The sequence below is a fragment of the Equus quagga genome, chromosome 11 (genome assembly GCF_021613505.1).
Source record: "Equus quagga isolate Etosha38 chromosome 11, UCLA_HA_Equagga_1.0, whole genome shotgun sequence".
Taxonomy (NCBI): Eukaryota; Metazoa; Chordata; class Mammalia; order Perissodactyla; family Equidae; genus Equus; species Equus quagga.
Window position 1 is genome coordinate 103153653 of NC_060277.1, and position 13363 is coordinate 103167015.

Below are 13363 nucleotides of genomic sequence, written 5' to 3' on the forward strand. Positions count from 1 at the left end.
AGCTCCCTCACACCAGGCTTTCTGTCCCACGCCCCGCAGTGTCTGGCACAACAGATACAATGGAGGACCACAAATCCAGCACGATCTCCCCCTACAGGGAGTAAGCACACAAGCGTGACCGAGTTGAACTGCTCCTCATTCTCCCACGCCTCCACAATCAAGTGAGCGGTGTAACTTAAGGCTGACAAAACAAGCCAAGGGGAAGTGTGGGAGGCAGCAGAGCACAGGGGGTAACAACATGGAGTCCGGATCCATACCGCCTGGGTTTGAATCCCAGCTCCACCATTTTCTCACTATGTGACCTCGGGCAAGTTACTCAACTTCAGTGCCTCAGTTTCTTCCTCTGTACAACGGGGATAATAACACTCCTCACCTTTTCAGAATTGTTGTGAGGAAGGAATGCATTAAGGAAAAGTGCGTAGGACAGTGTGTAGGAGTAAGCACTACCTGGGTGATTGTTACTATGTCTCAAGTATGAGCAAACCTCTACCTTACAGACTAGGCACTGCTGTCCACGAGACAGTATACACAGCACTACCAGAGCCATGGTTTCACCAACAGGATAACTGACACTTTTAGCAGTCAGGTAATCTCTAAAATAGAATTTTCCTCTCAAAATTCAGCTGTTAACTAGACTCTCGTTTTATCCCACTTCTCACATACATTTGTCCAAGTTGGATCTGAACTCAGTTATAACACACCTTCATGTCCCATATTTCCATCCTCATTGTTTCCTACCTATCAGAGTCACCCCAGATAATATAGATGGATCTTGTATTTCCCAAAATGCCAAAATTAGAGATGTATAGATATTGGTGGGGGGTGGGGAGAGCACAGTAAGGGAAGGCATCAAAGATGCACTGCCCTCATGCTAATCTTACTTTGTGAACTCGCTCTTAAATAATTCTTATCTTGAGCTGACAATTAATCAAATCATTCCCCCTATTCCATTTTTGATAGAAATCCATTTCCAGAAACCATTTTCTCCTTTGTATAATTTAAGAGAGGGTTTTTTTTTTTTTTTTTTTAATGTAGCTATACTAACTTCAACTAGATTTGATTGTTAATACGGTGCCAACACTGAAATGGTCACGTCTCAGGTTAAAGTCTAACACGAGGTTTCGCTATTTGGTAGAAAACAAGAGCTAAAGTAAAGGGTTTGTCATGGAAATTCTGACAGTAGGTCAGTGAAGCCTTAATTCTATGTCACCAAGAAATGTTTCAGTGTTTCCCTCAATGGCATCATTCTTTCCCCTCCTGATATAAATCCAGGCTTTGTAAGTACCAAAAAAGTTTCCATTTGGCTCTGAAAAATGTTTTCTGCAGAACTGTTAGAATCTGAACCCATGCTCCAACCCACCAGCCTGGTACGTTCTTCAGCATTCTCAATTCTAAAAAAGGGATAATACCTCTTGCTTGAGGGAATACTTTTGGAATACAGGTATATAAAATGTGAAAGCTCCTAAACATCTGGCATATTGCAGCGTTTAGTCAACATTGGTTTGTCTTTCCCTTCAATTGAATAAAATCTTTAAAGCGACTGTAATTCAGTTACAACTGTTCTACCCCAGTGCCCCTATTGCCACTCTCATCCATTCCTTCTCACATCAAGGCACAGACACCTTTCAGGTACAAGAAGTTTAAAAACACCAGAATCAATCAAGTTGAGCTACTACTCCCTCTGGAGCATGACAATCTGGTTTCAGCTATTAGCAATCTCAGAGTACAACAGAACATTTAAAAGACTGTACCAAACACATGGACTGGAGCTGGGTTTAATTTTTCACCCTGTACTCAAGACATTTCCCCCTATCCTGGTGTGGCCCATAATATGCTCTTGCTTTTTTGGTGGAAATAAGGATTTCTGATGCTTGGATAATTGTCTAAAGATAGAATGAAAGCACATTAAGTGGTTTACACCTACTGTACTAATTTATTAGGTTAAGCATGACATACAACTTGTTATAGATACAAATGAGAATTTTGTTCTATATCATAAGTATGCTTAACTTCAGAAAGTACTTTTTCTTAAGCCATCTAAAGATCTACCCTAGTTGACATAACTTTGGATTCTAAAGTAGATTTTTAAAAAGCAGCAGGCAGGCAGAAGTCACTGTGAGCCTTCTGGTTGTGGACATTCATATCATCTCTCTCCTAATATTTACATAATCATACGCCCAACAAATATTTACATAGTATCTACCGAGCGCCAGGCACTGCATTAAGCACTGGAGACACCGAGAAATAAGACCCAGTCCTTGCTCTCAAGCCTGGCAGAGGAAACAGACAAGCAGCACCACAGGGTGAGGGTCCTCTGGCAGGAAGAGCATCCAGAATGTCAAGGAGGGGGGACAAGGTCTGAGCTAAACTTCAGGCTAACACCCACAGGTGAGACAGGCATTATCTGGGCAAAAAGAAGTTGGGGAAAGAATTGAATAAAATACTTTCTGGGAAACTGCAACTTATTCAGAATGACTGGAGGATGGGAGGAATGGAAGCATCCTTAGATGAGCCTGAAAAAAGCAAGACAGAGGGACGTAAGAGCCCTGCCCGGGAGCTGGACTTCATCCTGACAGGGAAGCTCTGCAGTTAATGCTATTTTGAAAACAGAAATGATTTTGTAGCAAGTAAATAGCACAAAATGGGAATACTCAACACTAGTTTTGTCCATGCGTCCCTACTTCTAACGAGGATGAATGCATTTTTGTGGAGGAAGAACTGTTGAAAAGAAAAGCAGTTCTAACTGCCCACCTCCACCGCACTTTTCTCTGTTTTAGGTATTCCTGGCAATTTCACCTTTGAAGCTGAAATATGCTTTGATCTGACCTCAGTGTAAAACCTCCAGAATTTTAAATGACACTCACTCTTCTGTGGACCTGTCTTTTTGGAACTGTAGAGATAACCCCAAGAGTTCATCTATAGTTAACATAGCTTCCAATTTGGGGGGGGGGGGGGGGGAGGGCGCTGGGTAACCAAGGAGAAGTGGGATGCCAAGATGCTGACCTGTTTTGAAGACGAAGGATGATGGAAAATATTGGCATCAACTTTGAAAATCAGTGGGCTGTCACTGAGTTTAGGGGTGGCTGAGCCAGTCCGTGGAAGGACCAATATTCTGTTAAAGCAACCAAACTCATGATTCAGCCCAGCTCGGACCTCAAATCATTTCCATCCCTCTTGGCGTTTGGTGTCCACACTGCGTGGCTCTCAGAATCCTGCAGCCTGTGATGAGAATAACTAGACATCCTTTTCTTAAAAGCTGCCAACTTGATCCCCTTTCTGTTAAAGGTCACCCTCCCTTAAATCAGCCTGGTTTTCTGAAATTTCTGAGTCCATACAGCCAAGGGGGGGACTCATTCTTTTTTCTTCTCCCCTCAAACAGCAACTTTCATTCTTACAGCAGGAATTTAAAACACCATCCAGCTCAGGTGAGCCGATGGAAATATCCACCCTGAAACAGGCCTTCAAAACAGAATGTCATCAGCAAACAGAAAAAGAAGCTGATTGTTTAACCCTTAACTACTGAAAAAATACAGAGCGTCAGTTAGAGTCAGAGGTTAAGTACAATATTTGGTGTATTCTTAGAAGGGAAATGGCTCAAGATTCAAAGCAGATTCACAGTGGCATACTGAAAGCACATAAACGTGAATTCGTGCCCCACAGACCCCTCAAACATCCTATGTGGATCATTCAGCACCCCAGTCTCCTGTCAATCAGGGTCATTGGCAAGGATTAATTCTAATGTTGTCTCTTTAGGGTATCTTAATCAAAGAGCCTGGGATAGCAGTACATTTTAATTTGTGACATTAAACAGAAGAAAAAGAATAGGAAAATCAAGAAAAACATGCCGAGGTTAACCAGATCTAACAGACTATGTAAGTAACTGTTTGGCACATCAAATAAACAGGTCATATTTTGAGAGGCTGTTTCTGTCACTGTAATTAGGGAAGTGCCTGAGTCTTACTAACTGAGGAGGAAAGGAAATAGAGTTGGCTGATGCCCTTGTCCAGTAGTGAAAGTAACAGATAAGTCCATTTCGGCTCCCCTGTCCCAAAGGAAGAGAATATCCGAGCAGCCGGGTGGATCGCTCTGTTCTGTGACGACAGCTTTTGGAAGCATCTGGTGCAGGACAGAAATTACTGACTGGAAACAGACATTCCCGGTTTGAATCTCAATTTCATCAATGACCAAGCCAAACAGGCCTACTTCCCTTTCTCTCTCTCCTTTCTCTGAAAAAATAAGGTTGGGACCAGCCCTCTGCTAGCCTCAGGGAGATGAAATAAGCACTGAGATCCAGCACACCAAATGTTAAGCTGAACAAAATCAAAGGGTGGATTTGAATCCTGTCATTTCAGAGCTACGAAGGGACGAGCTTGTCTTCATCACCAAGACCCTTAAGAAAAACATTTCACAGCTTCTTGATCGACCCTGCACTCTTCTTTCTTCTCCCCAGTGTTTAAGGCCCTGGGTTTCACTATTTCAGGCAGCAAATTCTCACAAGGGATCCTCCTGTGTTACCTGCCCCGTAGCTTCAGTTTTCAGGGTTGCACACCTGTACTGCAACACAAATAAGAACACCAGGGAGCCCACTCAGTGAAAGTGGGAAGAACGCAACAGATCTCTCTTGAGAAAAGTCTCCTGCTTCTATTTATGTTGTATCTTGAGAAAGGGAAGAAGTCAGAAATAACCTTACAAGCTTTTTTCCATGCTTATAAAATATAATGCTTCCTAAATGGCACAGATTACAAACCCAGTATATAGAAAACCCATTTCCTTAGTCTTCCAATTCTTAACACGTACTAAGTAAAATGATGATGAACATTTTAGCTGTGAAGCTATCTTACTACATGAATGTGTGACTCATTTGGAGCATATGCACCTCTCTAATTAGACTCAGCTAAAGACATTTTATCTACTGACCAAAGAAACACACTACATACTAAAAGCTAGAAGACACTGCCTCCATCAGGTGAGAAAACTCTGATGGATAAGGAATACAAAAAGCAATCTCAGGGGTCCAGCCCCATGGCATGGTGGTGGTTGAGTCTGGTGTACTCTGCTTCAGCAGCCCAGGTTCGCAGGTTTGGATCCCAGGTGTGGATCTATACCACTCGTCAGCCATGCTGCAGTGGTGACCCACATATAAAGTAGAGGAATACTGGCACAGCTGTAAGCTCAGGGCTAATCTTCCTCAGCAAGGAAAAAAAAAAAGCAGTCTCAGACTCCAGCTGCCATCTCCAGAGGGTATGTTGCCAAAGGCACAGACGAGAATGAATGATTCTCCTGAATAAGAATGAGACTATCAAACAGAACCAAGAGGAAAATTTTTAAGTTAGAGAACATTAAGAGAAAACATATATTCCAAAATGGTCCAAAATACTGAAAGAAAGACTAATTTCCAGGCAAATGCCAAAATAGGAAACATTGGATAGCTATATTCATGAAATTAAAAAGCATTGTCCTGAGCTAACATATCCTTCTTAATTCTAATAAACAATAAGATATAATGGATTATCATACGCCTACTCAAAGTCAAACACAGATGACACATACTAAACAAAATGTAACAGGCAGATAGCATGTTACAAATAGATTTATACTTGAAATGGTTTCTGTGAACTAAACTTTGTAAATGCAGTAGGGGAACTCATTATTTAAAGAGATCTGTGGTTTAATTCTTCACCAAAGCAAAGCACATAGTCACTGCTCTAATTTGTCTGGTCTGTAAATCCTGAATTTCAAATATCACGTACAGTGAGCCAATTCACAGAACAAATACAAATGGCTAACACGTTTGAAAAAATGCTCAACCTTATCCAGGAGATAGAAATTGAAAAAAGAGGCCCTCTTCAGCCACCAGAGCAAAATTGGTAAAGATTTATACTACCCAACACTGGGAAGAGTGAAGGGAAGGGAGAGTCTCCTTGTATATTAATACTGAAAATGTAAATTGGAACCTTTTTGGAGAGCAACTTAGCTGTACTCATTAAAATTTAAAATGTACACACACGCTTCTAGGTACCTATTGTAGAAACGTCTACACTAGTGTCCAAGGATATTCTCGATAGCCGCATTCATACTAGTAAGAACTTAGAAACAATGAAAATATCCATCAACAGAGAAACGGGTGAATAAACCTGATACATCCACACACGCAGCCACTAAAAAGAATAAAGAACTGATGTTTTGACACAGAAGGATGTCCATACCACATGCTGCTGAGGGAGATAAGCTGCAGAACGACTGAAAATTGTGATCTCTTTTTTAAAAGCTATATGTGAGGGGCTGGCCCCGTGGCCGAGTGGTTAAGTTCGCGCGCTCCGCTGCAGGCGGCCCAGTGTTTTGTTAGTTCGAATCCTGGGCGCGGACATGGCACTGCTCATCAGACCACGCTGAGGCAGCGTCCCACATGCCACAACTAGAAGAACCCACAACGAAGAATACACAACTATGTACCGGGGGGCTTTGGGGAGAAAAAGGAAAAAATAAAATCTTTAAAAAAATAAATAAATAAATAAATAAAATAAAAGCTATATGTGAATGAGTGAATGAATGGACATCTTAGATAAAAGTTATCCCTGAGAGTGGGAAGGGAGAAGGGCGTACCACTTCACTTTTCTGTAGAGTGTCTACAGTCTTTGTGAGTATCGCTTTCATAATTTAGGTAAAAGTAAGTTATGCTGACGTGAGACTGTTAATCTGCTAATCCACTAAAAGTTCCATAGATGCTCTCTGGGGGAAACCATTTAGTTTCCCCTTGTGGCCCAAGAATGGGCCTACTCTGATTTTACCAACAATATATGCTCAGATGAGCAGATCTAAAAGGGACCAACCTTACCCTGAGTTCTTTGTATGCAGAAAATGATAGTTTTTAATTAACATACTCACTTTTTCCTGGACATATTATTCAGAAAATGTAATAAATATTTTTCTTATAAGTTTCCATAGGTCCCCACCCAAACACAACCAAAAATGGCCATAGATGTGAGTCACCTTAGCCCAGAATCAGAAGTTTACATCTTTAAACTCCCTAAAATCACCGTCAAGCCTAGGCCCAAAGGTTGCCTATGCAGTTTAGGTCCACAACATTAAGAACTGGAAAGAGCTACAACTTCCTTCCATCTTTTATAAAGAGACTGGGGCAACACACCTCTCTCTTTACTCTTTTTTAAAGGAATATCCCTTGATTTCCCAATGTAACTCTCAAAATGATTTATTCAATAGGGGTTTAAGCACATTGTGAAGAAAGGTAGATTATTAATGAATAATTACACCATAAAATATCTACACCTAAAATACGTTTAGAAAATGTATGTGAGAAATAAGTTCACAAATTTGCAGAAGGTTTTAAAAGGCAACCAACTTACCAGCACAATTTTAAAGTTATAAAAAGTACACACAGTGCCTCTCTCTAATGCGCTTAATATTAAACAGTGTTAGCATATTTTCCAGGCTAGAATGTACTTTCCACTTGCCCTAATAATAAACCTATGCCCAGATGGGAAATGTAACCAGAACTAAATAAACATAAGATAGACAGGGAGCAGGAAAGCCAGAAGGTAAGCTAATAAACCTGGGATGCCTTCACAAACTATAAAGTGTTAAAAAAAAAAAAAAATTGTTTAAACAGATAGAATGGAGAGTATGAAAAGTTAGATATTTGACATGCTTGAAATGCAACTACAGATCAGAGGAGAAAACGAATTGATTTCTTTCTGGACGCAATGGATAGTGTCATACGTTGTTACATATTTAAGCTGAAGGAAAAATGTGCCTCGTACTACAGCAACCAGTCATTAGCTAATCAGCTACGGAACTTTAAAATGAGCAAACTTTGTCCTGGGTGACAATCGGTAATCAAAAAACAAAAAAACTTACTAGTATGATGCATGGTCTAAAATGAGTCAGAAGTCCAACCCAACACATAGGTAAAAGAGAGGGGTAGGGACAGAGGAAGAACAAGAAAGAAAAGCCACACGAATACAAAGTGGTTCCATTTTTTCCTGAACACCCACACAAAGACAGCAGTTTCTGACAAGAATGTTCTTGGCAAAAAATAAGATTACAGGAAGGTTTTTTTTCTTTTCAATGAGAAAAAGGCAGCTCTATATGCAGATTACTAGGCAATTCCATATGATTTTTTTTAAGGCCCAAATTTATAGCCCTCATATTTCGAAAATATCTAAACAACTTTTTTTTTGGATCAGAAAGAAAAGATGACTGAAATCCTGTTCCGGTTTGGAATGCTTATTTTGTGTTGTACTTGAAAAGAAAATCCAACGTGGCAGCTTACCTTGGCACTGGAAGCCTTGTTTCCCAAACCCCCTGAAAGACAGAAACAAGAACAAAATCTCTTAACATATTTTGTGTTGGATACCATATTTAAGCCAGTTACGTGACAAAGTATTCTACAGAGTTAAAGACTTGTACATGAAACCCAATGATTTGATAGGAAAAACATCCCTAAATAGCTAATCAGAGTACTGTGTCAATTTAACTTTGAAAAAAATCTCTGGCCTCTGAAAGCTCACTGAACTGTTTCAATGTATCAAGGTTCTTTCCAATTTTTTAGACTTTGTTATCAACACTTAAATTTCAAGACAAGAACATGACTGCATATTCAAAGTAGCTGGCTACATAATCAAGTAACAAAAAAGACCTTATGGTTTAAAAAAAGGCTTCATTTGGTCCCTACAGACCAATGGAAAATCCTTCTCTCCCTAAAGACAACTAAAAAGGGGCTTCGTCACTTGTTACGACTTTAAAATATTATTTGTCTAGAAATTGCCAAACAGCATCACTCTTAACATTAAATTTGGCTTAAAGGAGCCAGGTTTTACAAAGTATCATTCCTCTTGTTTGCATTTGAGATCACGATCTCACTTTTCTTGAGAACCAAGAGCATTCAAGGCACATACAGAGGCTATTTTGTTCTTGTAAATTAAAGAATTTACTCTCGAAGCAGAGAACTCTGAAACGGGCATTAAACTGCAAACACTATTCCAACCAGGATGAACTGCATTAGAATTTTCTCAGAAGGTTATTAGTCATAATCTCTTGCTTTACACAGCATTTTAAATTTACAAAACACTTCACATATCTTTATAATTAACTTAGTCATCCTCCCCAAAACATACTCAAGCCCAAACATTTAGTTTTAAAATATCGGTGCTTTAATATTTAAATAAAACTTGTAAATCAAGGACCCAGAGAAACTATAATGAAAGAAAATTGAAAAATTAAAACCAATGCTAGATAATCATGGTGAATATTTTCCTGGAACTTCAAGTGGTTGCTTTACAACTAGTTAAGTGGAGAAGTGGTACAGGGGTCAGTCAGGGAGGAAGAAGAGAGGCAGCCCTTTATTTTCCATTTCACATTACACCTGGTGACCTGGTGTGCCACATCAGGTCACCAGGGCCTAATCCTTCAGGGCAATTGATAGTGGAAAGACATTAGCTAGCCTGGGTGTGTATGTTGCGAGTTTCTTTTCTACCTTACCTACTTCCTGCAAAAGTAATCAGCAGTCTGTTCCCTTTTAATGGAATTTCACAGTTAACCCAGGAGGCTAAAGGCCTCCCCTTAACTATACGCAATAGCCTCTTTGCCCTGACGCTCCAAGAACTTATTTTAAATAGCCTTATCTACAGCTACCTACACCTTGAGCACCATTGCTTCATATGCTGGCTACACAGAAGAAATCATTCAGAGAGGTGGCTGTGCTGTTCATAAAAGTGTATTTCTGAGATTTCTAAGAAAGAAAGGAAAAATTAAGCACCTTTATTAGCACCACATCTGTGGGATGTTTCCCCCCCGGGGTGTGATGCATTCAAATAGAGCCACCCACAAATGAAAAACTAAGCACCTTATTAGCACATTTGTGGGACTTCTCCCTTGGAGATGATTTTGCCCAGATGTGATGGATTCAACAGAGCCCTCCATAAAGGAGAAGTTAAGCACCTTATTAGCACCACATTTGTGGGACTCCCTAAGAGATGTTTTCCCGCAGGTGTGATGGATTCAGACAGAGCCATCCATACATTTTCCCTAGGGCCCTAACAAGATATACACATACAACTGGCTGGTGGCAGGGTGCACTCTGTGGAACCGTCACCCTGGTAGAGCACCCCAGCCTAGGAGAGAGAGGAGTTAAGGAACTCCAGCCACAGCCCTGATTTGAGGAGCTTCCTACATCCAGGAACAGGAGGTAGAAGACAGAGGGTGTCTGGCAACCTAAAACAAAACCACTGCTCCTCAGACTGGAGCACCTGGCGTTCCCTTCGTTCCAGCTTTCTAAACGTTTTTTTTTTTGGGGGGGGGGGTCACCTACCTTTTAAGAATCAGTTAATAAAAGCAACGATTCTCTTGCCAGAAAAAAAAAAAAGAGCTCATACAAACACAATTTCACTAGTTTTACAGGGTTCAGAGATCCCAGAAGCCCATCTTTTTATCAATTCCCCCCATACCCCCAGATCCCCCAAATTAAGAATACCTAAGTTCATTAGAAATTACCTGAACTCTGACACCTTTAGCCCTTACAGTATTTTTCTTAAATAAGGCCTCTGTCCTCATCGACAGGGTTACAGGTCTAATCTCGTGTTGACAGGGTCTATTTTAAATGACTCCCTCTGCCCTTCTGCCATTTGCCTGCTCCGTTTTAGTTCCCCCTCCCCCACGGCAAGCTTTCAACAGTTTGTTGCCTCTCCGCTCTCTGGGCTCACCCAGAAAAGTCCGTCTCTGCGTGCCCAGTAGATACAAGCTACAGTAGGCAGGGACCCAAGGCTCCAGTGGAGTCCAAGCTCGATGGGAAACGCAAACTACACACCCCCCGACTGCGCCCAGCCTGGCTCGCCAACTTGGACCGCGCGGCGCAGCCGCCGGGGCTCCCCCGGCTCCTCCCGGGCGCGTTTCTCCGGAAACTCTGCCCTCTGGATTCTCCTTGTGGCTTTCCCCTTCGCTCACACGCGGGCAAGCGGCTCTCCACGGTCCGTACTGTACGGGAGGGGGGGCGCGCCCGGGCGACGGGAGCCCTAGACCTGTGCAGGGGATTAACGCGGCTCCCGCGCGGGGCCAGACCCCTCCTGCGGCAGGGGGTGTGGGACCCGGCGGCCACTTCCCTGGGAGTCCTGCCCGAGCGCGAGAGTGGCCGGGGCGGCCGCGCGCGAGTTCGGACTCCCGCCGGCTCTCCAAGTTCCCCGAATGAGTCTGCCCCGGGGGTGCACGCGCCTGGACTGGGGGGCCCGGGCGAGGGTCCCCGGGGCGAAAGGACCCCAGACTAGGGAGGAACTGGCCCCCAGCCCCGGGCGCCGCCAGAGGGATCCGGGGTGCCGTCCGTGCGCCGCGCCCCGCGCGCACCTACCAGATGAAGTCGGTGCAGTGGCTGCAGAAGGTGGGCTGCTTGAAGAAGCGGGCGATGAATTTGTGGTCCTTCACCTCGTGCACGTTCTTCTGTCTCAGCGCCCCTTTGCGGGCGAAGCGGTTGGCCACGTCCTGAGACGCCGTGGAGTCGTTGGCCGGGAAAACGTCAGCCATGGTCCCCCCCAACCACCTCTTGCCTCCGCCGGGGAGCAGCAGCTGGGGAGGGCCGGGGGGTGGGGGCGGGGGGCGCGGGCCGGCGGCCGGGGCGCTGCGAGGCGGCGCGGCGAGGGCGGCCGGCAGAGTCGGGCCGGAGCGGGAGCGGGAGCGGGAGCGGGAGCCGGAGCCGCTCTCTCGCTCGCTCGCTGGCCCCACGCTCACTGACAGCCCGGCGCCCGGCGCTCGCGCTTCCTACTCTCGGCGGCAGAGGCGGCCGGAGCGGCGCCGCCCACCGCGCATGCCCCGAGTGCGAGAGCCGCGGGCGAGGGTGGCCGCGCGCCCACGGGAGCGCGCGCGGGGCGGCCGCGGGCGCCGGAGGTGTCGGCGCCTCCGCGTTTTCGGAGCAGCCGGGAAAGCGGAGGCGGCGGCGGCGGCGGCCCGGAGAGGGCCCGCCCGAATTTGGGAGCGGAGGAGGACGCCGGGAGGGGCGGGCCCGTTCTCCTCCGCCGCCTTTCTCTTTTCCTCCCTTTTGCTCCCCTCCTCCGCCCGGTTCTCCTCCTCCTCCCCTCCTTCCGCTCCTCTCCCGTCTTCTCCTCCCACTCCCGCTCGCTCTCTCCAGCTCATCCTCCCCCTCCTCGCTGATCTTTTCTCCTCTCCGGAGTCGGAGGTCTGCGTGGCCGAGCGCAGCCCCGAGTCCCAGGACGGGACGCCGCTCGGTCCGACCCGCTCGGATGCTCACTCTCCGTTCGCACACACAGCAGCTACCCCTTCTCCATCTTTCAGGACCCACTGGTATTTCTAGGGCACGATGTCCAGGTTTTATTAGCCGGTATCAGTTTGACGTTTCACCTGGCTAACATGTCACTCCAACTGGGTGTACCCTAAGACGCCCAACCCCTAGACCTTCACGCTCTTTATATACAGCAGGAGAAAGGGGGCGATTTTAAATCATTGCGCACTGACCCTTTCACCTGCCAACCCTTGGCCTATATTTCATCTGCGTCTTGTATAGACATCTAATTTGTACGTAGAATGATTAAAGGACTTGTCCTAGTTATTTATCCCGTTACTCATTGGCTGCCACAGTTACAACGTTGATGATCAGGCTTTCTTGATTTTACAAGTCCAGAACCTTAATTTAGAAATCATTTTGCATCCTAAGCTAATTACTGTAATACTGGCAGGTGCAGAGTGCAACCAGTTCATCTGTAAATTACCGAGTAAAACTGCTGTGAAAGGGTAGCTGGCATGGACAGGCAAGGGATGCACGTGGGACATACCAACTAATCATTTGCTGAATATTTATTAGTTCTGCCTCTAGGATGCTAAAATACATAAGGGAAACAACCATCTCCCAGCATTTCATTATTGTTCATTTCATTGTCAGATTCGCTAAGTTCACAAAACAACTTCATGAATTGAAGACATCAAAAAGAGAATGTTTAATCTCTCAAGAAGTTTTACAAAAAGAAGAAAGAAAACTTTTCAAAGATAGGTACTGCTTGGAGCATATCACGCAGACCTAGGAGGGCTACCATTTTTTAAGACTGCCTAACTAAATGCTTGAAGATAGGACCGGCTTTTCTATTTTAACAGGTGTAAGCTATTGACTGGCCTTTAGTGGAGCATGCACTTTGCTGGCCCGTTTACAGTTTCTTGAGCCAATGTAGTTGGTGCTTAAAGAGAAGCTGCTTGATAGTCTATCTGCTCAGAAATTTTGCCATTCATGGCGACCCCCACTGGTCCAAGGAGGCAAAAAAGAATGAAACAGAGTTCTTTCCTCAAAGACATCTTTAAGACAGTGGTCCTCACACATTTTATGAAGGCAAGCTTCTATTTCCCTGAAGCTTTG

General features: G+C 44.4%; 1 protein-coding gene across 2 annotated transcripts in view; it reads right to left on the bottom strand.

The window, feature by feature from the left end:
• The window catches only part of PRKCA (protein kinase C alpha), a 404998-nt gene extending 393306 nt beyond the window's left edge, over positions 1-11692 (bottom strand). Inside the window, exons 1-2 of one of the 2 annotated variants that reach the window (XM_046675327.1) lie at positions 11357-11692; positions 8291-8322 (exon numbers count right to left, since the gene is read on the bottom strand). In XM_046675327.1, the coding sequence (XP_046531283.1) occupies positions 8291-8322; positions 11357-11529 (205 nt within the window). In that variant the 5' untranslated portion in view covers positions 11530-11692. The remainder of the gene's footprint in view (positions 1-8290; positions 8323-11356) is intronic. The other variant, XM_046675328.1, reaches the window with a different exon arrangement.
• Positions 11693-13363: the final 1671 nt, after the last annotated feature.